Source organism: Ostrinia furnacalis, unplaced genomic scaffold (genome assembly GCF_004193835.3).
Source record: "Ostrinia furnacalis isolate ACB-3 unplaced genomic scaffold, ASM419383v2 OfSCF1657, whole genome shotgun sequence".
Lineage (NCBI taxonomy): Eukaryota > Metazoa > Arthropoda > Insecta > Lepidoptera > Crambidae > Ostrinia > Ostrinia furnacalis.
This window is the reverse complement of record NW_021131896.1, coordinates 895,918-921,765: the sequence shown is the minus strand read 5'-3', so window position 1 is coordinate 921,765 and position 25,848 is coordinate 895,918. Positions and strand designations below refer to the sequence as shown.

Sequence of the window (25,848 nt, the reverse complement as noted above, 5' to 3'; positions counted from 1 at the left end):
CTGGAGCAGTGCGTACGTTTCTGAACGAAGTTTTCGCGCCAAAACTTACGTCAGTTTTGACAGTGTGTTTTTTTGTTTTTTTTTTTTCTGTTTTGAGTGATTTTTCGAGAAGGAGGTTGGTATAATACCTATGTGGATTTGTTTTTAAAGTTTAGTTTAATAAGGTTTCAGATTAAAAATATTATTTAGTTTAGATGATTTTGTTTTAATTATTCAGTGTTTTAGTATTTTTGGAATCAAAAGATTTAATTGTGTTTTCAAATATAAAAATATACCTAAATGACATAACTTTCTAAAATATTAAATATTTGTTACGGGTAAAAGTTTTGCAATTTTAACGTGGTGTAGGTATTAATCACGTATTCAAGGCGTAAATTTTTTGGTAATGTTCAAATCTATTTAAATAAAATATCCTTATAGTAAACAAAATGAAACTGTTACTAGAAATAAAAACATGGATCCTCCCCTTATTCTAACCCATTAAGGGTAGTTTAAATCCAGTGATCAACTACTAAACTTTTCTCGATCCTCAATGCACCTTTTTAACGATTCTCATTTAATTAATACTAAGTATTTTGCAAGTTTATTTAATTTTGTGCATTTACGAAGCTATAGTTTTTTGTATTTTATATTGAACTGTCGCAACTCACAACCTTTTGAAACACAAAATTACCCATGAAAATTCAACAAATTAATTAAATGTATCGCATAATTTTCCTATCTTGCAACACAGATGCTATCTTACTTTCCTCTCGTGGGAAGCTCTATGGTCATTGTAGACCAAAGACAAAGATGTGGACATAGATAACGGCTTTTCCTTGTTTAGAATTGTTCGTATTCTAGTTTCAGATTAAATAAATCTCTAGAAACTAGATTTTACTGCTTCTTCTTAGTTCTGGCCCGTTTATTGCCCGAAGCAGTGGTAGGGTTATTTAAAGTAATACACGTGTAAAAGCGCTTTCAAAAAAGCCTATATTTGTAGAAAAAAATGACTTCCAAAACTTTCCTTAATGATGTTTAATGAAAAATATTTTTGAAAAAACTTGAAAAGTTATTATAACTGTAGCCCAAAAATATTAAAATTTAAATCACCGTGATGATTTACTTATCTTACATGATTTACACTTTGTCTTTTTGTTACAGGTTATCTAGCTGTCTATATCAACACAAAATAATGTCGCACTATAAGGTAAATATAAAATGCACGCTTAAAATTCCCTTTTTAATAACTTTAGGTCCATTAAAGATTATTGATTTCGTTTCTTTGTCCTTGATTAAAATATACAGGGTTGAATTGCAAGAAACAATTGAAGTAGGTATATCTACTTCTAAAGGACCCCAATGCTTACTAAAATATTTTCTTCTTTATGACTTTCAAATTTCTTCGTAATAAAATAGAGAATTCTTTAATATTAAGAACGTTAGTTATTTAAAAAAATCTAGCGTTAAGAGTCTCCTCTCGATCTGAATATTTTTAAAATCGTTAAACGTTAAAGAACGTTATGTTGATACTGCTTTTGACGTAGTATTCAAAAAGTTTACATATTTAAATTCTAATGACGACTGCACATATAGCTAAGTACTATGTGTATTCAGTTTTAATATGAGCTGTCTTGCAACAAAAATGATGACTACAAAATCATTTGTCTCGGTCCAGTAAAGAGTCTTATTTGAAAAAGATTCGTATTTGATGACACGTAATGTGGTACAAATTGAGTCACTTTTAGAAATAACAGAATTACATAAAATACTGTCAAATTGTCTGTTCACAACAGTAAGTTACTATACAGGGTGATTTTGTAATCAGTATCCAAAATTTTTTAATAAAATTTAACAATAAACTTTATCTAAATCGTTTTTAGTCGTGGTATTTTTCGCGAAAAAATATTGAAAATCGAATTCCCATTTTTTAATTTTTAAAGGTTAAGGCTTATTTTCGCGTACCATTATGTCTATTAAGCTTTGTAGCTAGCTGTGTACGTATTTTTCTATGTACAAAGCTAATTATCCACTTGTGCCAATTTTGAAACCGCGCGTAGAGGATAAAAATAATGAAATAGGAAAAACAAAATGTTTTCTTTACGTAAATCGATTAAGTTACTGATTCTGAGTCATTCCTAAAAGTTTGGATACTGATTACAAAGTCACCCTGTATATTTACTCGTAATGGTAACAAGGTAAGTAATTGATACCCACAGAGAAACATTAGAGAGTACATACACTAATTTACGTGCAGGTAGTCCTATTTGAAAATTATTTGGTCATTATAGTAATCAAATAACCAAGGGATACTTTAATTTACTTTGAAGGTAACTAGTAACCTAAAATACTCCTAATTTGTTACCTATGTCAATGGGCATATTTTACGATTTAAATCTATACTAATATTATAAAGCTGAAGAGTTTGTTTGTTTACTTGGACGCGCTAATCTCAGGAACTACCGGTCCGATTTGAAAAATTATTTCAGTGTTATATAGCCCATTTATCGAGGAAGGCTATATACCATCACGCTACGAGTAATAGGTGCAGAGCAACAATGAAAAAGGTTTTCACGTGTACGAAGTCGCGGGCACAGCTAGTACTTTTTATAAATTGAATATAACCAAGTTAAAAGTTAGTCTATCTTCTAACTTATCTATATCTGTTCTAAACAGTTCGTAATTTCCACTTATAATAGTCCAGTCATTTGGTACAAAATAACGGGCTTACCTGGAAAGTTTTCCGGGAGTAATGAAAATTTATATTTATATAGATTTCGAAATTCAACTTTGCGAAAATGTTGCCTAGTACCATTTTTTTAAATATTTCCTTTCGGATTATTTTATGTTAAAACATGCTTAGAGAAACTAAAACTAGAGAAAAATTCCTATTTTACGTAATTATTTTATTTATCAATATTTGTCGTGGGAGCGCCACAAAGTATGCTTTAATATGCGTTTTCACAAAGAACTCATTTCCACACCACCTAGAGGCAGAGTAAGTTTGTGGCGTGTTTTTTTCGTGGTGTCCCTTGGAGGCCTAGTCCACATCATCATCATCATCATTTCAGTCATAGGCCGTTCACTGCTGTTCCTTTTAAATGTAGGACTTAAAACGTGAATATTTTTCATATGGCTAAAATTACCCTACATAATACCATAAATAAAGAGCTGATTACCGTATCAAATCCAAAATCGGTGGTATTTTATTACCCAACTGCTCCCATTTCTACCAACATCCAATTATATGTGTACCAACATAATAATGATGGCTTGTAATAGTTGGGTAATACTATCAATGTCATGTGACACATAGGAACTTTGATACACCATGCAATATTCGAAAGGAATGCGTTTTTTTATTTTGGAGCCAAGTACCACATTTTTACTGTGGCTTTGTGTGATTTTCATAATACGTGCATAGCCAGTGTCAAATATTGTTATATTTTTTCTAAATACTAGCTGACCCGGCGAACTTCGTACCGCCTATGTTCATTAGAAATAATGTAGGATTGTAATGGTGAAAGAATTTTTCAAATCTGTCCAATAACTATAATATTAGTCAGATATCTGTTGTCTACAAATAATGAATGATTTGACGACGTAGATGATCGACTATTTACTACCTCTCGATTCTACCATTGTTGAGTTGAAGTAGAAAATACGAAAAAAAAAATCTAAGGTCTTTTAAAAATGACACCGAAAATAAAATGGAGGACTTAGTCTAACGACAAATGAGTTGTAGAAAAATATAAGCAAAAAACTCACTTTAAAACTTAACCACCTTTAAGATCGTCTCTCGACTATGACTTCTTATTGCCACCATTAATGATTTCTCTAATTAATCCACACGACCTCCGATGGTAGATGGCCCACATATCCTCAGTGGCCACAGAAGCATAACCCCTTGCCTGCTCATCTGTGACAACACACAATGCCCCTTGATGTACGCTTATGAATGGCACAGTGTAAAAACAAGCAGTAGATCAAGTCCAAAGAAAAGATGTAAACCACCTAGCACCCGAATAGGACCTGCATGAAACGCACCTGGCCTAGACTAGTCCACGAATAGCACCTGGGACTGGACTAGGGTGGGTGCTATAAGTGGAATATGTCTCATTTAAGTGTTGGAAGGTGGTATGCAAATGAGCACACACAAATGGTAGATCAATTCCAAATAAAAGATGTAGACCACCTAGAGCACCTGCACGAATAGCACCTGGCCGAGTCCACGAACAGCAACTTGGGACTGGGACTAAGGCGAGTGCTATAAGTGGACTAATACGTTCCAAATCAACAAGAAGTGTTGAAAGGTGCTATGAAGTAAGAAGTGTTGAAAGGTAACACTTTTGTGTGTTGGATTGGATAAATGCTGAATGGACTATACGCCCGCTAGTTCCCACTGCTACAACTCTTATGTAGCCAGGATCTACAGCTTGACCGCAAATATAAAATCCAGCAGTGAAAGTGTCAATGTGTATCATTTAGTACCAAATCAATATTTTTCTTTCTTTCTTTTAAATTGAACTTTCTTGAAATCAAAGTTTGCCTTTATAAGAAGAAGATATAAACCGTCATCGGATCCGCAAATATAAATTAATCAGAAGGTTCCCAAGTACAACAAGTCGTATACTGGCCGGTTCTTAATAAAGGCATTGGCTCTATAAACAATTTCGTTCGTTCGTTTCAATCAAATGACGTCCACTGCTGGACAAAGGCCTCCCCTCATTTAGGCTCTTCCCGCGACCTTCACCAGGTCGTCGGTCCACCTAGTGAGAGGCAAGCCCACGCTACGTCTTCTATTTGCTACTATACAAATCATAGTTTCACAGTGTGCTTTGCAAACCTACTGAGAACAACTCTATGCTGTGGTTATGTATGGTTACATTAAAATACAATTGTCCGTGTGTATGTAAATTTGTTGCTTCATAACTAGGGCGCTAGGGTGCCTAATTACTACCTTGGTGTCAGACTTCTCACGTGTGTAACAAATGGATAGGGTTTGCGTACTTGCATACCAATAGGGTGTCACTTTAAATTATCATCTTCAAATTCAAATTCAAAACGTTTATTTGCCAAAAACATAGTAATACAGTGTGACAATATTAAAATAGGATCATGTGTTTAGTCTGCTCGCAGACGTGCAAAAATTACAGGATTCAATAATATAAATGTCAAATAATTATGAAAATGTCAATGTAAAATAAAATAAAATAATCAGGTTGTACCACCTAACTTTAACGGTAACTATAACGATAACCAATACTTTTTTAAGTAAAGAAATATATTATTATGTACATCATCATCATCATTTCAGCCATAGGACGTCCAGTGCTGAACATAGGCCTCCCCCAATGCTTTCCATGTTGATCGATTGGTAGCCTGCGCAGAACTGACGGCCGATGGGGCAGAAAGGTTCTGGAATGGAGGCCGCGTACCGGAAAACGCAGTGTGGGACGTCCACCTACAAGGTGGACCGACGACATCGTAAAGGTAGCGGGGAAGCGCTGGACGCAGGCCGCTACCAATCGATTATTATGTACAATGCAATGTAATTTAATGTTAAAGTTGTAATAATAATAGTTATTTTATTTTATTTTGTATGGAGTTTGACAGATAAACCCGAGCCAAATAGAGGGTTTATCTACACTCCACGTTGGTCAGATGGAAACCCATCAAAGGCCTTTCAATAAAATGCGAACTGTCAAAAATAATTCATCACATAATAAAATCAATTACATATTTATTAATGTTTTCCTTAATTCTTATTGTTTGTATAACGTAATAGAGCCTCTTAAGGTTAAAAGCCTGTGGTTCCGAAAGAGTAGAATAGGATCCCACTCTTCCCGAGGCGACTAGGGGGCAAATAAGTAGGAGAAAATCAGGTCTCGTCAGCGTGGGGAGTGTAGGCCAAATTTTCCATTTACCTATAAATATAAATAATATATAAAATTAAAAAAAAAGGTAAATTATAGAGGATTGGGCTCCTACAGGAGATATTAGCCCGTATTCACATGGATGTCTCACAGTACGCGTGGACGCACTGGGTCACACACGAACCAATCACAGAGCTCTTTTCAACGCTGTGCGTTCGATTTGCTGCTTCACTTAAGCGAGAATACGGGTGTGAATGAGCTGATGATGAAATGTATTGTATATGCTTATCCTAGCATTCCTAACAAAAATAAGGTATCACCATGCTCTACCTGCATTTAGTAATGAGATGAGAAGAAAGTGGCCATCTTCCGTATGATTAAAACTTCTTACTCTATTGAAAACATTTAGATTTCTAATGCCTCTATCAACCAGACCGGCTTGATCCATCTCTATCGTATAACGAGTTAGCCTTAATTACTATAATATCGTAATTTCACAGAATACATAATGATTCCGCGTTCTAGACGAGCTAGTTTATACAGGGTGTAATTTGTTACTATTAATAAAAAATAACATTAAAAAAATCATTGTGTCAATGTAGAGTCGAAAGACTTTTTCAAACGTAGTCGTTTCGTACGAAATTCGTTCGCACGAATGTGTGAAACATCGTCCCCCTTTCAATAATAATAAGTTTTAGTAGGCGTTTCGCCCGGATGCTTTAAAATCGCGTGCGAATAGACTCCTTCGAAAACTAGTAATCTCATACTACTATAAAATTATCACTTCACGGGATTTATTGCAACGAAATCTTTTTATACTACTAGTTCTGTAACCCTTTCAAACTATGGTCAAGTCAAGGTAAAAGTCCCTAAACCACAAGCAAGAGTAATTTTTTTTTGTCAACCATCAACCACAGCATCTCAGATTGTGGTCAAGGTCGGCTTTACTATAAATGTCTTTTTAATTTAATATTGCAAAAGATAAGGGCCCTTTTTTGTTAAGAGCTGCTTTAAGATTACTCTTGAATGGCGCGCCCGGAGAGGCTTAGTTCAAACGATCATGCAAATGTTGTGATAGGGATAGAGAAATTTAAAGTTTTAGTTATCTATCCTTGGGAAAAATCAATTTATTGGTGTATTACAATCGATTATTGAAGTTATTGTAAGCTAAAACTTCTTGCTCTATTTTGGAAATAATTAATTTCGGTCAACTAACCAAACTACTGCAACAGCGCTTGATCGCTTATAAATAATGTCGGAGTCGTACTAAAGTAAGGTGTACGGATGCAGTATGGTTAAGTTCAACATAGCGAGTGTTATTTAATGCCAAAAACGCGAAATCTTATGCGTAGTAGGTATACATCGATGATATTTTGTATGTAAGGGTCATTCCACAAAAATATGTCAACTCTTAGTCCGCGCCACATTTCACATGAAATATTTGTTAATATTTTATTCCAAAATTGTTAAATAACAGCTCGCAATATGCTTTATTCATCACCCATTTATATTTTTTGAAACTATTTTTAAAACATCTTAAATTCCTTTTGAATGACCCAAAACGTCATTCCCTAGGCATGTCCGTACTCCAAAAGTTTGTGTTTTGGGACCCACAGTTATAAAAACATCAACTTTATCCTTTGTTTTAATTAACGAATATTCTATATAAATGTATATTACACCAAATTCTATTAATATTTTGCGGTTGCAATAAACAATAATTTGATTTTCTTTAGTTGAAAAAGAGTCTACAGCTTTTAGCGTCATTCCCTCGCCACGCACTGGTTTTATAATTTTGCGCTTTATTATGTATTTAGAGTGAATGCCATTTAGTTGAGTTTAAAGTACGATACGAAGTTATCTTCAGACCATACTTGCTTTGCGGTAGCCGTTTTTTGAATTAGTGCAAACGTGCCAGTTGTTGCGGAAACATGTGTTAATCCAGTCACTTCGTCAGTCCCTAGTTGAGTAGCTTTATTGATTACAATAAGAAATTGTATATAATTTAATTAGTATTTACGTGTGGTTTTTTGGCTATTTTCGGCACATCGTATTAAGCATCTTATAATATAAAGTTAATCTGCATTTGTGTTAAGTTTTACTCCAAATCGTCAGTCCCTAGAGCGTCAGGCCCTAGCTTTAAACGGCACTTGGGACTATATTACTAGTTAGGGAATGATGTTTTTTATATAGTGATAATAACAAAACAACTACATTATGTATATTAACTTATCTATAAATGTTAAGGTTATAAGTTTTATACTTTATTAGAAGTCATATAGGAGTAATGTAGTATGAAAAAATTGAAAATTATAATTTCTCCTAAAATAAAGCATAAAATGACTGGCCCTTTTAGACATAACATAATTAATTAATAAACTATAATTTACACTAATAAAGTATTCAAAAGCATCTTAAAAAAGTTACGGACAAAATGACGTCGAAAATATACAGATTTTTATGGAATGACCCGTAAATAATTCCAAACAAAACTCTTTTTTTCTCTTAACTCCAGGGATAGATTTCAGTGCGCTCCGGTTTACAAATTAGTATTGGCCTGAGGAACAAAATGCACTATAGTTTCATTCTGGGCAGCACTTGGTCCAACTTCCATACATGGATTGGCACTGTCCTTTATCAAATAACCAAAAAAACACGAATTTAAAAGCAGATTTTTTTCAAAAAGTGTATTTTTTTATTATTTTTTGGCATTTTTTGTATATTTTATGTATATTTTTAGTATCACCTGTTATTTAGCATTATTACTGTTTTTATTTTATCAGGATATACCGCTTAGTTTAAAAGTTATTACGTTTTCTTTACAATAAGTAATTGGAAGAAAAAAAAATCTATAAAAAATAAAAAATAAAAATCTATAAAAAAATTTGACCTCTTTTTTGTCGATAAATAAATAGATCTATTTTCATCTATTTTCATATGTACACTTTAACGTGACTCACACTGTATTAAGGCTTAAGTTAAGTTCGTGCTTGTATCAAAAATCTAGAAAGAAAGAAAATTTGTTTTGGTACACACAATCGCACAGTTTTGTATTAATTAGGAAAAAATATTACTAGCGTTAGAACTAAAATGGCAACCATTAGCTAGCGTGTGTTTTCTTCTATAAGGTACAACCCAGAATACAACGTTGTATTCTGAAAGAATAAGCATTGTTTTGTAAAATAAAAATAAATAACATATACCTACATAGCTAAAATTGTTTGTCACCTATCATCCGCTTTGCAACGGAGGGAAGTCGAACCATAACTTCGAACGAACTCCTCCTATGTTCTTCTGATTAATTTCGTTGCGGGTCCAATGACAGTTTCTCCCGGGACAAAGTTGACCTTGATTGGTTGGGTTTTTATTGGCGGTCAAGCTGTAGATCCTGGCTACACAGAAGTTGCAGTGGTGGGAAAGAGAGGTGAGAATAGTCCCGATATAGCTAAAATTTTAATGTAAGTAAGCAGGTACCTACCTGTGTGTAACTTTTTATTAATAATAAAAATAAAAATAAATAATAAAAAGTTACACCAGGGATGAACACTGGATCATAATGACATTTCCACACAAAACCAGAATTCAACTAGGGTGTAACTTTTATTATTAAGGGCGATAGAGTAGAGATACGTGAAATACCTTTATGATTTCATAACAACCACGGAAACGGATGCCTAAATCTATTACACAAATTACCATAATAAAAGGCATTACCAAATGGGAGTACAAAAGATGCATTAATTGAATTAAACTATGATCACTGTGGGTGAGCACGAACAAAGCTGCGGGTAACAATTAAAATAAGTGAAAGTTAATTTTATTTGTTTTAGATAATGCTTTAAAATAAATTGGCTGAATTTTAATTGAGTACAGTCGGAAGAAAAAGTTCTTCCATCAAAAAAAAAAAAAAGTCAAAATTTCTTTATTTGTTTGGACTAATAAATAGTTCTTACAAATCGTCATTTTGCTCTTAAGGAGCCTCTACATGTCTCATAATCTTTTTACCCTACCAGCGCTTCGAGACCAACATTTGGCAAGTGCTGAGAAGAAGCGCCGCAACAAACATCCTCGTTCCTACCTAAAGTACGGCCAACTAGCAGCGATACAAAAGGTCGATACGACTGTCGAGTTGACAATATATTCTGTCTCTTCCCATCTTGTGTATTTGTCGTAAAGTTTCGTTCTCCCACCAAAATATGTCAAAGTCAGACGGGTTCACCCATGACATTGGGTTTGTTTACATTTGGTATCGCTTCTCGTTGGCCGTAGTTTAGTTCAGTGCCTCTAGGACGAAAAACTTTTGACTTTGAATCGTTTGCGTATTCGAATCGCCATCAAAAAATTTACTATGAAAACTAAAACAGAGCCCCTCTGAAAGTGACGTAAAGTGAACTCAGTACGAGAAATGGTAGCATGTAACTAATTTTGACAGTCAAAATTGTTACGTTATCGTTGAATTCAAAGGCTGAATATCAATTTTTATCGAATACGCAAACGATTCAAATTCAAATTCAAATTTCGAAGACAGTTCGAATTTATTGTGACTCTCACGAAAAAGGTTTTCTCATGAAAAATGTTGCCAAAAAATGAGATCATTTGGCTAGAAATGTTAAAAAGTTATTCTCAGGTCTCTACTCGCTCTAACTCTTGAAGGCCTAACCTCACAAACTCTATACATCATCATCATCATCTCAGCCATAGGACGTAGGTACGTCCACTGCTGAACATAGGCCTCCCCCAATGCTTTCCAAGTTGCCCGGTTAGTAGCGGTCTGCATCCAGTCTTTCCTACGGCCGATGGGGCAGCAAGGTTCTGGAGTACCGGTAAATTCTATGTTAATCAAAATATGTGGCTTGAGCGTTTCATTACTACGAGTACAAGAACTATTTTGTAAGGAACATGGAACAAGTTTTTACCATACGCCCATGTGACGGTAGTGTAATGGACCAACGGACCAATGCTATGTGAGATTCTTCATACTCAGATTTTCTATGTAATCATAATGCCAGAGGCATTGGTGGATTTGTGTGTGGGAATAATATTCCAAAGGCAATAAAAACCCATAGATTTTTCTATGTGAAAACGATATTTTAATCGCACAATAGATCTAAATTACTAACATCCATTACCATTTACGTTAATAGATTTATTTTGATGCAATCTCGGACTCAGAATAAGATGCAATTTTAGTGTCTATAATCATTTACATAGAGATTTATCTTTACACAACTTTTTCTGCTAACTGTACGCACGTCATCAGCAGAGTAAACGAGCCTTTTTTAGTCTCTAAGCTGATAGATTTAAAGAACAGTTTTAAACTCTTGTTCTGAAGTCAGTACGTGTATAGCCGTTCTCACGGTAGGCCATATAGGCTGGACTGTCGCAATGAGGTCTAGATTGTCGTAGATAAGGAAATAATGGGTTAGAGTATGGACGCATGTCGTATGAGTCTCTTTTGAGAAAATTACAGCAGTTTCTATCATTGAACTCCTTTGAATTTGACAAATAAGATTGAAACAACCAGTTGATCTAGTCATGCATGAAAAGCACTTGGAGTGGACAGTGCAAGACCGATCATTATGGAGATCTTGGGGGACGCCTTTTTTCAGCCCAGCCGTGGACGTTCTTTAGCTGAAATAATGATTATGATTCAGAATAGAGATATCTAACATCTTTCTTTCGAATCATCATTATCATCATCATTTCAGCCATAGGACGTCCACTGCTGAACATAAGCCTCTCCCAATGATAAGGTCCCGGCCCGGATAATACACTGTTAATTAGCCGTTAAATCTACATAAAGGCCTTTGTTCAGTTTGATTTTATTGATGTTGTGTGTAAAACCTTTAGTTATTACTAGCGGCCGTCCGCGATTTCGTACGCATGGAGTCCGTTTTACTCCCTTAGGAGTTGAATTTTGCAAAATCCCGTCTTAGTGAGCACCTACGTTCTAAAAAGAACCCCCATGCAAAATGTGAGACTACTATTCTAGGTAGTATATTCTAGTTTTTGAGATTTCGTGATGAGTGAATGAGTCAGTCAGTGACCTATCGCTTTTATAGATATACTCGTAGATAAATCACTACCTCTTCTTCATTCCAGGTCCTCTCCATCACGCTCCTAGCTGCCTTCGCCAGCTGCGAGCCGCCAGCGCCCGGCTACAACTACCAGGCCCCTAAGAATAACTACAACAACTACGCTGCTAGCAATAGCTACTTACCTCCTAGCACAGGTGAATATTTAAGTTTATTTAGAAAGAAATAAAAAAAAGGAAAGAAAGAAACAAACAAAGAAAGAAACATTTATTACGATGAAAATCACTTAGTTAAGGACAGAACGTATACAGAAAAAAGACATGTATTGGGTGTGGAGCTCTCAAAAATTTATGTGTTGTGGTGGGGTCCACTAGTTTTTCAGTATCTTCGCGTTCCTACATAGAATTATTGTGAAGAAACAGGGGGAGGGATTTTATTAACATTAATAGACTTTCGATTTGGAACTATTCTGAGAGAAAGTACCTACATTGACTTCATCAGCTCCCCTAGACAAAGTACCGTTGGCGTTATTTTACGTAAGTTAAATTTGAAATAATTTAAAATCGCTTAAAACACATACAAGTTTTCTATGTGTAAAGTGATTTTCGAAATTAAAACTGTCCCGCTCGTTTAATCGAATTTGAATTAAATATGTAGATGTTTAGTTTCTTTCAAAATGACTTGTTTGCTATTATTGTTTACTTTTACTCTTAGGGCGTTGTTGTGACTTGTGAAACTTCGGGTGGTTGGTCGTAGATTTGACATTTTGACAATCAGAATGCGGGGTCTAGCATGAGTCTGGGTCAAGTCAAATATTACAAGGTGTAACACTCACCCTAAAACATTGTTTTAAACCATATTCCAGGCTACACAGCACCCAGCAACAACTACCTGCCTCCCTCGAACTTCGGCTCCTACTCTTCAGGGTCGAACTACGCTGGAACTGGCTACTCCGGCTCTGGCGGGTACTCTGGAGGTCATGATCATGGTCATGACGATGGTCATGGTCATGGCCATGGCCATGGGGATGAGCATGAAGTGGTGAGTCTTATATTTATGGTTTCCTTATTAAGTTTATTATTCATAACATGGTGATTTCTGGTGATTTGTGTGTTTTTTTTAATAAATAAGCCCTGCCAATTCCTTTACAAGAATAGATCGACCAACTTTCTACATAATTCTGCATTTAAAATAACCAAGAAATATTAAACTCTACATAACCACTTGAGTATACTAATCTGAGAATCCAGTATCACATTAATTTGATGGAACTAAAGTTCTTGAATTTATTTGTCCATAATAAAAAAAAACTAACGAACTTAAATAATTATGTAATTTAAGTAACAATAACAAATCATTTCTAAATACTACTATTTTTTAAATCAAAATCTTTTTCATGCTCGCAAATTAAATGATTCGAAAATCATACCAACCGGATTGAGAACCTCCTTCTTTTTGAAGTCGGTTAAAAAGTAAGGAAAATCCTCGCGCATGCGTCAGTGAGACAGCAACAGGGTCTCATGACTTCTCATTATACTTCATTAGAACGAAATTGGTCTCAATTGTAATTAGGGTTGTCGACGTTCCCGGACACGCTATGTCCGGTCCGGACGCTGAGATTATGAGATTATAATCTTCATAAATGTCTCCGTGTGGTCTGTGGTTAGAGCTAAATTATGAACCTAGATATTTGCGATAGCTTAATGAGCAACAGGATTGTAAGAAGCTGATGTTTATATGGAATTAAATACTTGAAAACAATATAATAATGGAAAAACGTTTATTAAAATCATTCCTCTAGTATTCTGGCCAGTCTAATTCACATAAAAAATATCGCTCTTTAGTATACACCTCGGTAATCGAAGGCATTATCAGAATCTGTAGAGTCTAACAGCTAGATAAAATGCGTAAATTTATTAAAAATAGTTCCACATCTTTTTTTGAAAATTATAAATAACTTGAAAAAATGGAACTGTCTAAGGCGGGAATTGAACCCACGAACCCAGTGCCACATCTTCTTTTTTACTGGATCGACAACGTCTTTGGAGTAAACCTGGTAACTTTTCCAATAGCCAAATCCCTATCTTTGGGAATTTAGATGAAACTAATTGTATTTTGGAAAGAAGTTATAAAAGGATTTCTATTAATTGGAAAAATCTAATCGAAACAACGATGAAAACAATTATATTGAAGAGAAATTATTTGAGTATACAGGGTAACAGATTGAAATAAACTATTTATTTTTAGAGTTAAGTTTGCGTTAGTTTTAAAAATTTCTGTTTATTATTTAAAACCATTTGGAGAAATAATTCCAGGTTTAGTTGATCCGGACGCTTGACAACCCTGATACAATAATCACACTACACATTCCACAAGGGCAACACCGCTTAGCTTTTGTTTTGAATTTAAATAGCACTAAAATCACAGTTACCTACGTTGTTTTTCGATGTAACTTGTACACTTGATAAGAGTGTACTGGCCTTAACCTATAGATACTATCGTCAACTGCGTAAAATATGTCTCCATAATCACCAAAAACAATGCTTCGAGGCACAAAATCCAATTCAGCTACCTTTCTAGCTGTTCCATTCACACAATTAATTTCATGTAGCCCCTCATCGTTCAAGCCAAAAGTCTTCCCCTCATCTATAATGAAATTATAAACCAATGATAAAACAGTGTTCTTAACAACTTCTTGTCCCTTTACCGCACAAAACAGTCCACACATGGTCACAAAATGAACATTTCTTTGATAATCTACATCGAACTCCATCACTGTTGTCACACCTCCAATCTTAACTGCGGTCGTCCCTTGATTGAAGACTTTGTAAATCATATGGTCATTCCCATCTAGGAGATACATTTCGTTGTTTTTCACTACAAGTTTCATTATATTTAAGTTATATAGCCCAATGCTGTTAGCTTCTTTATTAATTGCATCATACTTGTAAAGGCCATCTTCAGATCCGAAGTACACATCACCAGAATCTAGGTCGACTGCTGTCGCTTTATTCTTAGTGATGCCTTTGATTTTTCCTGTCTGTTTTGTTACTACATTCACATAAGCTCTTCCAGAGTCTTGTATGACATCATCCATGTACATGAAGAAGAGATTTCTGCTGGACGAATCGTACGCCAATTCTTTGGGGCTCGAATATTTATCGGTTAGCAGTTCTTTCTTATAAATCCTGGCGCCTATCCGTTGTATCGGAGAGTCGGATATGTATATCCGTAACTCTGCTTTGACACTGATCAACAGAAACACAATGTATTTTATGTAATTCGTCATATTTCCGAAGAAGCGTCCGTTTCGCACTGTTGCACTCTTTAAACTGTTGGCTTTGTTATTATTGTCAATGTTTTGATCGTTTATCTCTACAATTTTGTTTTTTTTCAGGCACATTTGGTGTTATTGTTGCACTTTGCACCGTATTATCTGGGATTAGAGGTTAAACTCTGCTCGTAATAGGATGCAACTCGCGTTGATTCACTAAAACGCTGGGAATGAGACTGACTAACGAGAAATTGTAATAAATAGCTTCAAAGGTCGTTTAGTGCGCGTCGTTATACGAAACAGGGGTTTCCATAAACTGCTATTTGTTGATAAGCTCCGTTTAATCTACACAAATGTTTTGTATTGATGTAACCTTATAACCCTTTTTAATTAAAAAGGTACTTTACCAAATCTACAAGGTTATTTTTTGTATATACGAAAGCCGAAACACGTGTCACGTATTTTAATCTTTAGAATCAGTATTAAAAAATGATACCTTAAAAACTAACGAAGTTCCAAGCTTTATTTGTTGTCCCATTATCTGCACGCGAGTGTAGACATCGTACAGCGCGCGGCACTTTCGTTGTTGACAACGCAATTTCCATACGCGCAGAGCATTTTAGTAAGGTGTCCGTAAATTATGGATTTGTAAATATTATTAAGTCAAAATGTAACATGATATAAAATATTGCGATGGATTCTATTACTGATTCTGAACAAATAGTTTTAAGGTTTCGTATATACTAAAAATAACCTTGTATAACTTACTTTGAAGATAAACGTATAAAATATAAACAACTGGAAGCATTCGATATTAGAGCAGCTATTACGAATCAGAATAAAAATAAAGAGGGATAAAAAGACAGTTTTAAAATTTAAACACTATAATAATCAGGTCAAACCACCAAACCTCAGCTCGCGCCTTTCTAATAAGTTTCATGCAGTTTACAAAAAAACGCAAATAATTGACTAGCAACCATTAACAAGACCACATCAACAAGATTTCTCTTTATTAGGTTTCAGTCTGACAATGCTTCTATAATCGGCGTAAACTATGTTATTGTCAACATCGAAAGCGATTCCAAAACATTCGTGCACATCAACAGCTTTCTTCAAACTGTGTTCTGTCTTATCTACAGCAAAAATGCCGTCACGTAAACAAACATAGACATTTCCATTCACATCTGTTGCTACGCCTCTAGGCCCAACGTGAGGAAATTCTTCATATAACACAGCATCTTTGGTTCCTTTCTTCTGAGCATACAATCCTGTAGCATTAGTGTAGAACATATCATCATCTTTATCTATAATGAAGTGGTCCACTTTAGTGTCTTCTAAATCTCTAAATCTTACAGCAGTTCCGTTGATGAAAGTGTACAAAAACTGCGATGGGAACTCCGAGAAGTATAGAGCGTCTTTGAAGTATATTGCCCAAATATCAGCTCCTCTCTGTCCAAAATACTCAGCAGTGTCTGTGTTGGGATAGTACTGGTATATGCCATTGTTAGAGCCAATGTAAACAATGTGATTCGCTGCATCTATGGTCTGGGCAAAACCGTTGACAATGTCTATATCGTTGAATTCTTTGGTTTCAAGGTTGATTCTTGCGGATTTGAAAACATCGTCGTTTTCTTTTACACTGTAACTGAAGTACAGAGTACCGGTTTTGTTGTCTATAGCCAGCATGTAGGGTCTATCCAGGTCTTCCTTGATGACGTCTTTTTCATGGTAAACACCGTTGACCAGAACACCATCGCATGGTTTTTCTGTGGTTTCTTCTTTGATGACTCCTGCTTTTGCGATGGTTAGTATGGCTAGAACTAGTGCCAGTTTCATGCTGATCTGGAAAATAAAAGGTATGATTATAGTATGGCAGGTTACAAGTTTTTTTGCGGTATAAAGCTACTAAGTAAATTAAATCATTATGAGTAGTGTTTAGAATAAGGCTGAGTTTCACCATCTTACCTTAACTATAACAAACGTCATAACTCAAACTTCATACAAAATACACCGGTTATCGCTATAGTTACGGTTAAAGTTAGGTGGATCACTCAGCCTAAGACTTGTGTAAAAAATGTCATCTATAGTTAACCTCTCTTATCAAAATTACATTTAAATCGCGAAATGTTAACGTTAAATTAATTACCTACTCTGAATAACGGGATTTTTTATATACGTTCAGTTAAAACATTCTGACAGCAGAGTAGGTACCTAATTGTAGACACTTCACCAGTTAAATTGCACTATAAATATTTTATTTTTAAATAGGGGTAGGTAACTTAGCAGAGTTTTTACTTGTTTTCTAGAATTAAATTAGTGTAATTGAATAAATAATTCGCTCACCGAGTCTACTGATAGCCCACAGATAACTGGCGAAACGAACAAACCTTAGGCGAGATGTTTATAATATTTTTCAGACTAAAAAACTGTAGAGTCGCAAAACAATAAATTTTCTTTATAATCCCGAAAACATGTTTAATTGAATCTCCTTTGTAAGTATGTCTTAAGAAAACGTACTTACATGTACTATAATCATATCATATTCTGGAAATGGGTGATTCTTCTATTACAATTTGTCTCGGAAACATGGCCTCTCAATATAGGCCTTATACTTAAAGAAGCTTAAAATTGCACAGCACAGCATGCTATGGAGAGGCCTATGTTCGGTGTTTCTTTACGAGATCGAATCATAAATGAGGAGATCCGTAAACGATCAAGTCGCTGACATAGCCCGACGGATTAGCACGCTGAAGTGGCAATAGGCAGGGCACATAATACGCAGAACTGACGGTCCATGGGGCAGCAAGGTCTGGAATAGACGTAGGACGTCCACGCACAAGGTGTACCGACGACATCATAAAGGTGGCAGGAAGGCGCTGGATGCAGGCCGCTACCAATCGAGCAACATGCAAATCATTCGGGGAGGCCTATGTTCAGCAGCGGACGTCCTATGGCTGAAATGATGATGATGAATTTGTCCATCTAATCCATTTTAAATTGCCTTGAAGGAGACCTTCAAAGTCGACTCCTGGCAGTCCCTGTTCCACTGATTATGCAATGTCAGGTCGCGGGTTATCTCGTATCACGAGAAGATGTTTTATTAAAACAATAAGTCAATGTTAATTATAGTTACAGATTTGATATTAAGTAAAAAAATATGTGTGGATTTATCCTTGTGTGTTTGATTCCGGGTTCTAAATCTTATAAATTTTATAAAGCAAACTAGTCTTCAACTCTTAATTTCACCAAAAAATACACTACAGATAGTTAAAATATATTTAAATAAGAACCTTTTTGCTAGTTCTTCTCAAATTAAATGGAATTTTCAAACATTTTCGATTCAACGTGTTGTTAACGCCTGAATGAAAGTGAAACGCAAACTCTTGGAAGTGCAATTTCAGTGACACTCAAATCTTTTAGGTCTTTTATATCTAAACTCAAATGATTCTGTACCTAGCATGGCTAATATTAAAAGTAACTAGCGGCCGCCCGCGACTTCGTACGCGTGAACCCCGTTTTACCCCCTTAGGGGTGGAGTTTCGTAAAATCCTTTCTTAGCTGATGCCTACGTCATAACATCTACCTGCATACCAAACAGCCCGATCCGTCCAGTGGTTTGGGCTGTGCGTTGATAGATTACTATGTCAGTCAGTCAGTCAGTCACCTTTGAGTTATAATTTTTAGATTTCTTTTATTTAAATAAGGTTTCTGTTCCAACGGCTATCACGTATCTTCACTGGGTACAAGGTTTCTGCTAATGATATTGCTAGTGTACTCAGATGTATCTAAAGTAATATAATAAGTGTGTATTCTCTTCCAACAGCCAAAGTCGTACGAGTTCGGATACGCAGTGAAGGATGCAGAATCTGGCAACGACTACGACAGGCGAGAGACTTCGGACGGCAACGTGGTGCGGGGAGAATACAGGGTACAGCTGCCCGATGGACGCACGCAGATCGGTAAGAATCTATCCTATTGATAATTTTATTATTGGAAATCATTATCATCGTCTCATTTAAGCCTATGGGTCCACTGCTTTATAGAAAAGTCATGAAGTACGATCTGTCCCTCGCTTCATCATCATTAGCTCTTGGCGTTGTTTTGTGATGTCGTTTATCTACAGATCTTAGTAAAAACTAAAGAAACAATGGTAAAATGTGTTATTTGCAATTATGGTATTTTCTGTTATTATGAAGGAATTATCGTTTTAGCGCTCATATAGAGTAAGATCGTTCGTTTCAGCCAAATGACGTCCACTGCTGGACAAAGGCCTCCCCCAAGGTTTTCCACAATGAACGGTCCTGCGCTGCCCGCATCCAGGCTCTTCCCGCGACCTTTACCAGATCGTCGGTCCACCTAGTAGGAGGCCTGCCCACGCTACGTTTTCCAGCCCGTGGTCGCCACTCGAGAACTTTCCTGCCCCAACGGCCATCGTCTCTACGAGCTATGTGCCCCGCCCACTGCCACTTGATTTTAGCAATTCTGCGAGCTATGTCGGTTACTTTGGTTCTCCTACGGATCTCCTCATTTCTGATTCGATCACGCAGGGAAACTCCGAGCATAGCCCGCTCCATCGCCCTTTGGGTGACCTTGAGCCTTCTTATGAGGCCCATAGTAAGCGACCACGTTTCGGATCCATATGTCAACACTGGCAACACACACTGCTCGAAGACTTTCGTCTTGAGACACTGCGGTATTTCGGACATGAGTATATGGCGAAGCTTCCCGAACGCTGCCCATCCGAGTTGGATTCGACGATTGACCTCTTTCTCGAGAGTAAGATCACTGTCACCTAACTAGTGGCGGAGATAGTAGCTTCAGCTGGTGAGCGCTGAAGCAGTAGTAGCAGTATGGTGACATTGTATAGTATGGGGATATCAATCGCCAGTGGTGCCAACTGTTAGTGTAAAAAAGACAATACCTTCATCATTAGGAACTGGGGTACAGCACACCTCTTCCTCTCAAGCTATTTATTTATTTATTGAAAAAGATACACCAACGACATATAACTTTACATATAACAATAATACAGTGTTAGTTGTGTAAGCTATGGCTATGTCATATAGATGAAGATGCACTTACCTACTTATTTTCTTTCAGTGACTTACCACGCTGACTGGAAGACCGGTTTCCATGCTGACGTGAGGTACGAAGGTGAAGCGAGATACCCTGAGCCTACCCAGAATGTGCACCAGCAAGGTAACGTTCTTTAATTCCATTATCAGGTCATTTAGTTTCCAATGCAGGAGTACAACACACTCTAATTTACCAGAGAAAATTGGAGGATTTGACCTACACTCCCCAAGCTGCCCAAACGGGTTAATGAGGCCTGATGTTCGCGTATTTCTCCCTTTGTCATCTCTAATGATATCCATGGGAAGAGTGGGACGGAGTTCTATCTATGTCTGGCCGTGCAAGCCAAGTGTGTTTTTATTGTTTTCTTAGCAACCTGCAAGAAAATAATAGCAAAATCTCACAACCTCATAAATCATAATACCATTCTTCCAGGCGGTTACAACTACAATGCTCCATCTTCTAACGACTTCCAAGGGTCCCTTACTGGTTTCCATGGCAACAGGAATTCAGGATACAAACCCTCAACTGCCTACGGACCCCCTGGATACCACTGAAGCATTCCATTGATGGTAGTTAAAGATACATACCTACATCAACCTTTAGAAAGAAACGAGCTTTATATAGTATAGATACCCTGATGATTGTAGCCAACGCTGTAATATTTTAAAATAGGTATTGCCTAATGCTTTATTTACTAATTACAATTTGTATTAATATTTTTACTCGCTACTCTATCTTACGAGCGCATTTGTTACCTTCCACCTACTACTACACCTACCTATAGCAAATTATTACGGTTATTATGTATATTTTTTGTATTAACAAAGTAAATACACGGTCTAACATTATTTTATGATCATATAATTTATAAGTTGCAACAATATTAGCTTAATATTTAACATCCATCTCTGTAAATAATTGAATTTCGCTCCTAAACTATTATAAACCTTTTTCAAATTCTAAAATATAGATGGCGTTGTTAATTCTACGATATGTTTAGTACAGAAACTTGATTCTAGATGGCGCTAATGCACTATAAAATAGGGGTGCTTCTAAAGGTTGATGTGCAAATAGTTTTGGTTGATCTCTATTTTTTGAGATCCAATGTTTTGAATTTGAAATATAATTGACAAAAATAAATTCATTAACTGTATTAACCGTCAGAACGAAAATATTTTTACTTTTTATGTACAACATTTTAATTTAGGAAGTTTCGTGATTTCACACGTCTTTTTTTGTATTTAATAACCAATGACTTAGTTTATAAAAAAGAAAAGGTTACCATTGTTGATATTGATCAAAGGAAAGCAGGTCATGACAAAATAGAGATTATTTTTTGTTAAGAAGTTACCGAAATGTAAAAACTTAATGCTAAGTTAACTGTTTAGTTGTAAGTTTTTTACCAGTATTATTATTTTTTACTAAATAAAAGTATCATTTAATGACGATGTTGTTTTTTTATAGCAATGTTAATAATGTAATCTTAATTAACTTTGACTCTGAAAAATCCACCTACTTAATTAAATAATCGAAAGTGTATTTTTAATTAAATCAGTTTTGTATGCACTGGCCAGTTCTTAATTGCTAGAAGTAAATAAGGTGTCAATAAAACACAGTTTACTTGTTATCTTCCACTTGTTTTAAACACAATAATAAACAGCCAGAGAATTACTAACAATAAAAAATAAATTACTACTTTACATCACATTAATTAGAAACGATTAAAACTCTACACATTTCAATGGATTTACATTAAGTTTTATTAATACGTCTACAACTGCGTACACTGGTTCGAGATTTTTGTTGAACGTGAGTGATCTCAAGTCTCTTATATTTGACACTTTGTCCAAAGCAAACTTATACTTATTATACACAAATACACCTTCACTTGTGCCTATAAATGCCCTATAATATGGGTCTACAGAGAGCACATTAACTTTATACCTTTCATGTATATTGATAGCTCTGGTACCTAGGCGAACTCGGAATAGTGTACCATTTTGTAAGAAGAACACGTTGTCATCATCATCAATAATCAGATCATCGACATCCTCATGCTGCAACTCAATCATCGGTTTCAAAATACCGTTATCGAAAACATGGGCCTCCTTTTTGGAATTGACGAAGAACAGTACATCTTTAAAGAACAGCTTCTCTATGCTGTCATATACTGGATACTTCTCAGGCATACCTTCCTTGTTGAGGACGTATAGACCATCCATTCCGCCGACGTAGACCTTATTCCTAACATGGTCTATGGCTACACCAGAAGCATTTCTTATACCACCGATGAGACCAGCCTCTCGCGTATCCAACTTGACATACCCTAGGCTTCTCATAGGAACGTCTGTGAGTTGATCGTAAGTGAAGTAGACAGTATTATCGTTTCGGTTCAGAGCCATTTGGTGGATTTTGTTGATTCCTTCTTTTATCATCTCTATATCGTAGTATTTGCCATTGAAGTTCACTCCTCGACATCTTCTATCGGCAGTTGACAGAGTGAGAATGATGGAGAGCAGAAAAGGGTATAGCAGCTTCATTTTTTCTGGAATTAAAAAAAGAAATATGTTATTGGCACTGGCAATACTGAAGGAAACTAAGGACATAAGGATTAGGGATGTGTGAATAGTTTCTCAAAATAGTTACTATGCTTATATGTATACTTTATTATACAATATTATTATCTAAGAGATACAGTCATGCTACAAATTTAGTAGGTGGAAAGTCCCTAATACCCCATAATAACTACTTTTAATAGATAATCCCAAGGATTTATACATAAAGCACAGCGTTTATTTTTATAAGTTTTCATTCGAGAAGTAAACATATTTTTTGTTGAGCAGGCAGCAGTGTACCTACTCATAGTTCAATCCAAGGTCACCCAGTATAATGATTACTTTGGTAAATATTCCCCTAGTGATTCACAAAAAGCAATGAAATAATGGATAAGTAACAGACTGACAATCAGACAATGATGAATTACTTTTCTTAAAACTAAACAAAAGACTCACCATAGTCTACCACTTTGGCAATGTTTTCACAAACAACTGCGTGTTTATTTTGTGAATCAATAATACACAGCCACAACACATCGTTCACCGGTGAGTCAGTGAAGGGTACTGGTTTATTATACAATAGTTATCTCATAGTGATTAGTATGGAGGTAGTGACGTGACTTTCGAGTTGCGAAACATTTGAGGAATGGCGGTTATTCGGTCATAGTGTTTTTGTCGTCATTTGTTTCTGGACCACAATCCTGGTCTTCAAAGATGTGTCTGATTTGGCCCATATTTGTATTTTGATAAAGTTTAACGCGTTAGTTAGCCGAAGAAGCTTAATTTGCGGTCATGCCCCCCTTCTAACTACAGACGGAGTTAGAGCACACATGAGTGAAAGTGAAGCATTTTCATTGGCTGGGCTTGTTCTATTCTATTTTAAGCAAAAAGGTAGCCCTAAAGTTCGTCATCATCGGAAGGACTCTAGAAGTTCACTGCTGGACACAGTCTTGCCATTTTATTTTACTCTGGGCTGTCTACATTTAGTTCTTTGTATCAAACGAGACGTTTACTTACTCTAATAGACTGTTCACTTGGAACCAGTCAAACTGGAAGTCTATGATTAGGCAATGGACGTTCTAAGACTAAGACTGATAATGATGATGACCATCATTCCAAACACAAACGCGGACACTGTAAATACTTACTTATGGAGATAACTATGTCGCTAAACTCATCTAGGTGCTTAATATGGTTAAAGCAAACAGAACCAAGCATTTCCAACCGTAAAATAATATTTAATACAAAAAAATGAGCGTACGATGGGCTTAAGTGCATGAATAAAACAAACTAGTACATACCTTAAAATCAAATCCAGTTGTGACCGAGATCGATTAAAAAATGAATCAAATTGAACTAAATTTAGAGACAGCTGTTTCGCGTTACCGTCGTCATGGCAGTATTGATGAAACTTTGCAACGAATCTACTTTTCGAGACTTACTTTTAGTTGTAGATAGATATCTAAAATAGTTTGCTCTAGGTACAAGGAACAAGGTATGGGTTTACTGAGACTAAATGCACGTCAATTGCCATGCATAATCTTGAAATAAAAATACATTCTGATGTTACAATAAAGTTCCCAGCCTCTCATCAGTAAAGTAGGTATATAAGTATAATTAATATAATAATATTATTAAATTGATCTGACCCAGAACCTGGGACTCCACCCGCTACTCGCAGCTGTTACAAATCCATCGTCGACAAACAAAGAGATCGCTTGGTAAGCTTTAAGAATATTTACAGTTATCATAAATAAACTTTACTTTGTTCTCAATTTTTGACCTTTATTAGTTTAAAAAGGGGGTTTCCCCTGCATTACCTACTTTGTAATGATTACACAGTAGATTATGTTATTTTATTCTTTTCGACCAAGCTTTATGTGGCGTAAATAAATAAGTTAGAGAAAAAAAGTTTGATAGCAGGACGCATGATTGAAACACATGGCATATAAACAGACACCCGTTGCGTCGTTATCTTTAGCATAATGATAAAAAAATAATCAATATTTTCAAATGTTATTAATAATAACTAACGTTATTCAGTTTTTTTTAGGTAAGCACACGAAAAGAACGACTGAATGAGTGAACTATGCACTGTTCATTTCATTTGTCATTAATGTCATTTGTCAAACTGTCTGTCAGCCTGCAAGTGAGCAGATGATTTTCGTGTTTTTATCAGTTTTTATCGCATTAATATCATTTTGAGTGTATTATTAGGCGTTAGTGGGCGTAGGAGTGCTCGTGTGTTTTGTGTGAAGCTCGTGAACTTTTCGTAGCGCACTGGTTCGTAAAAAATCGATACTTTTTGCAAAAATATCACTGGTGCAGATTTGTCCAGTGATTTTCCTGTTTAGCTAATTTACTGGTAAGCTTTATATTATTATTTGTCCATATTTAGCCTATTAAATATAATTACATATTTTACTATTTAAAGGAACAATTTTATATAAATAATTTTCAAAAAAACCGTGGTGTATAACTAGTTTTCATAAATTGTTTAGGCGTAATCTGCAATAACTGGTGCGAGATTTGATCGTTTCGTAATATTATTATTATAACATGGTTTACAGAATAATGCAGCAGTCTACTTGTGAAAAAATATTAATATTTATTTGTGATTGGTGTTATTTTTCCATAAATATGGAGCTACTCGCAATTTTAAAGTTGCTGCCTTTTTATTTTTATAAAATTGTAAGTGGATCGGAGTTTATACAGTCAGAAAATTAAATAATATTAATTTTAATTGCATTCATGTATTCAGATATAGCAACAGTCAACAGTCATTATTTTGCTCACTAAGAAATCTAAGCCTAGAATAAAATTAATTATTTTCTCACAGTCACATTACGTATTATTAACATTACATTACAATCATTGTATTCCTTTAGGACTTTACAATTTGAAATTAAACATGTATTATAACAGAGAGAAGTAGGCAAAATGAACGTAATCTTGGGTTTTTAGACATAACAGTATTTTAATGAGGGTTTTCGCGAATGAAAAACCCGCCAGATGGCAATACGTAGACAAGAGGTCCAAATGCTGCATGATTG

The 25,848-nt window shown here is 35.4% G+C and overlaps 5 protein-coding genes across 11 annotated transcripts in view; 2 read left to right on the top strand and 3 right to left on the bottom strand.

Moving 5' to 3' along the window:
• Window positions 1-21,591, top strand: LOC114353442 (pro-resilin). The gene is made up of 7 exons (XM_028305466.1): window positions 1-115; window positions 1,144-1,189; window positions 11,958-12,087; window positions 12,756-12,931; window positions 18,988-19,123; window positions 20,265-20,363; window positions 20,673-21,591. Exons 2-7 carry the CDS (start codon window positions 1,175-1,177, stop codon window positions 20,792-20,794), a joined length of 678 nt encoding a protein of 225 aa, XP_028161267.1. The 5' UTR covers window positions 1-115; window positions 1,144-1,174; the 3' UTR covers window positions 20,795-21,591.
• On the bottom strand, window positions 14,127-15,669 carry LOC114353440 (uncharacterized). The gene has a single exon (XM_028305461.1). The coding sequence runs from the start codon at window positions 15,291-15,293 to the stop codon at window positions 14,322-14,324; it is 972 nt and encodes a 323-aa protein (XP_028161262.1). The 5' UTR covers window positions 15,294-15,669; the 3' UTR covers window positions 14,127-14,321.
• LOC114353441 (ommochrome-binding protein-like) lies at window positions 16,124-17,568 on the bottom strand. 3 transcript variants are annotated; one of them, XM_028305462.1, is made up of 2 exons: window positions 17,508-17,568; window positions 16,124-17,006 (listed from the first exon to the last, which is right to left on the bottom strand). In XM_028305462.1, the coding sequence occupies exon 2, from the start codon at window positions 16,998-17,000 to the stop codon at window positions 16,158-16,160; it is 843 nt and encodes a 280-aa protein (XP_028161263.1). In that variant the 5' UTR covers window positions 17,001-17,006; window positions 17,508-17,568; the 3' UTR covers window positions 16,124-16,157. The 3 variants fall into 3 exon arrangements, with proteins under 3 accessions (XP_028161263.1, XP_028161264.1, XP_028161265.1); XM_028305463.1 differs by lacking the exon at window positions 17,508-17,568 and adding an exon at window positions 17,311-17,358; XM_028305464.1 differs by lacking the exon at window positions 17,508-17,568 and adding an exon at window positions 17,315-17,337.
• A 265-nt stretch (window positions 21,592-21,856) lies between the features above and the next one.
• On the bottom strand, window positions 21,857-24,183 carry LOC114353461 (ommochrome-binding protein). 2 transcript variants are annotated; one of them, XM_028305489.1, is made up of 2 exons: window positions 24,097-24,183; window positions 21,857-22,785 (listed from the first exon to the last, which is right to left on the bottom strand). In XM_028305489.1, exon 2 carries the CDS (start codon window positions 22,778-22,780, stop codon window positions 21,962-21,964), a length of 819 nt encoding a protein of 272 aa, XP_028161290.1. In that variant the 5' UTR covers window positions 22,781-22,785; window positions 24,097-24,183; the 3' UTR covers window positions 21,857-21,961. The 2 variants fall into 2 exon arrangements, with proteins under 2 accessions (XP_028161290.1, XP_028161289.1); XM_028305488.1 differs by lacking the exon at window positions 24,097-24,183 and adding an exon at window positions 23,252-23,393.
• Window positions 24,184-24,938: 755 nt separating this feature from the next.
• The window catches only part of LOC114353432 (uncharacterized), a 30,781-nt gene continuing 29,871 nt past the window's right edge, over window positions 24,939-25,848 (top strand). For all 4 annotated transcript variants that reach the window (XM_028305448.1, XM_028305447.1, XM_028305445.1 and 1 more), the window contains exon 1: window positions 24,939-25,160. The gene's annotated coding sequence lies outside the window, so the exon portion shown is untranslated. The remainder of the gene's footprint in view (window positions 25,161-25,848) is intronic.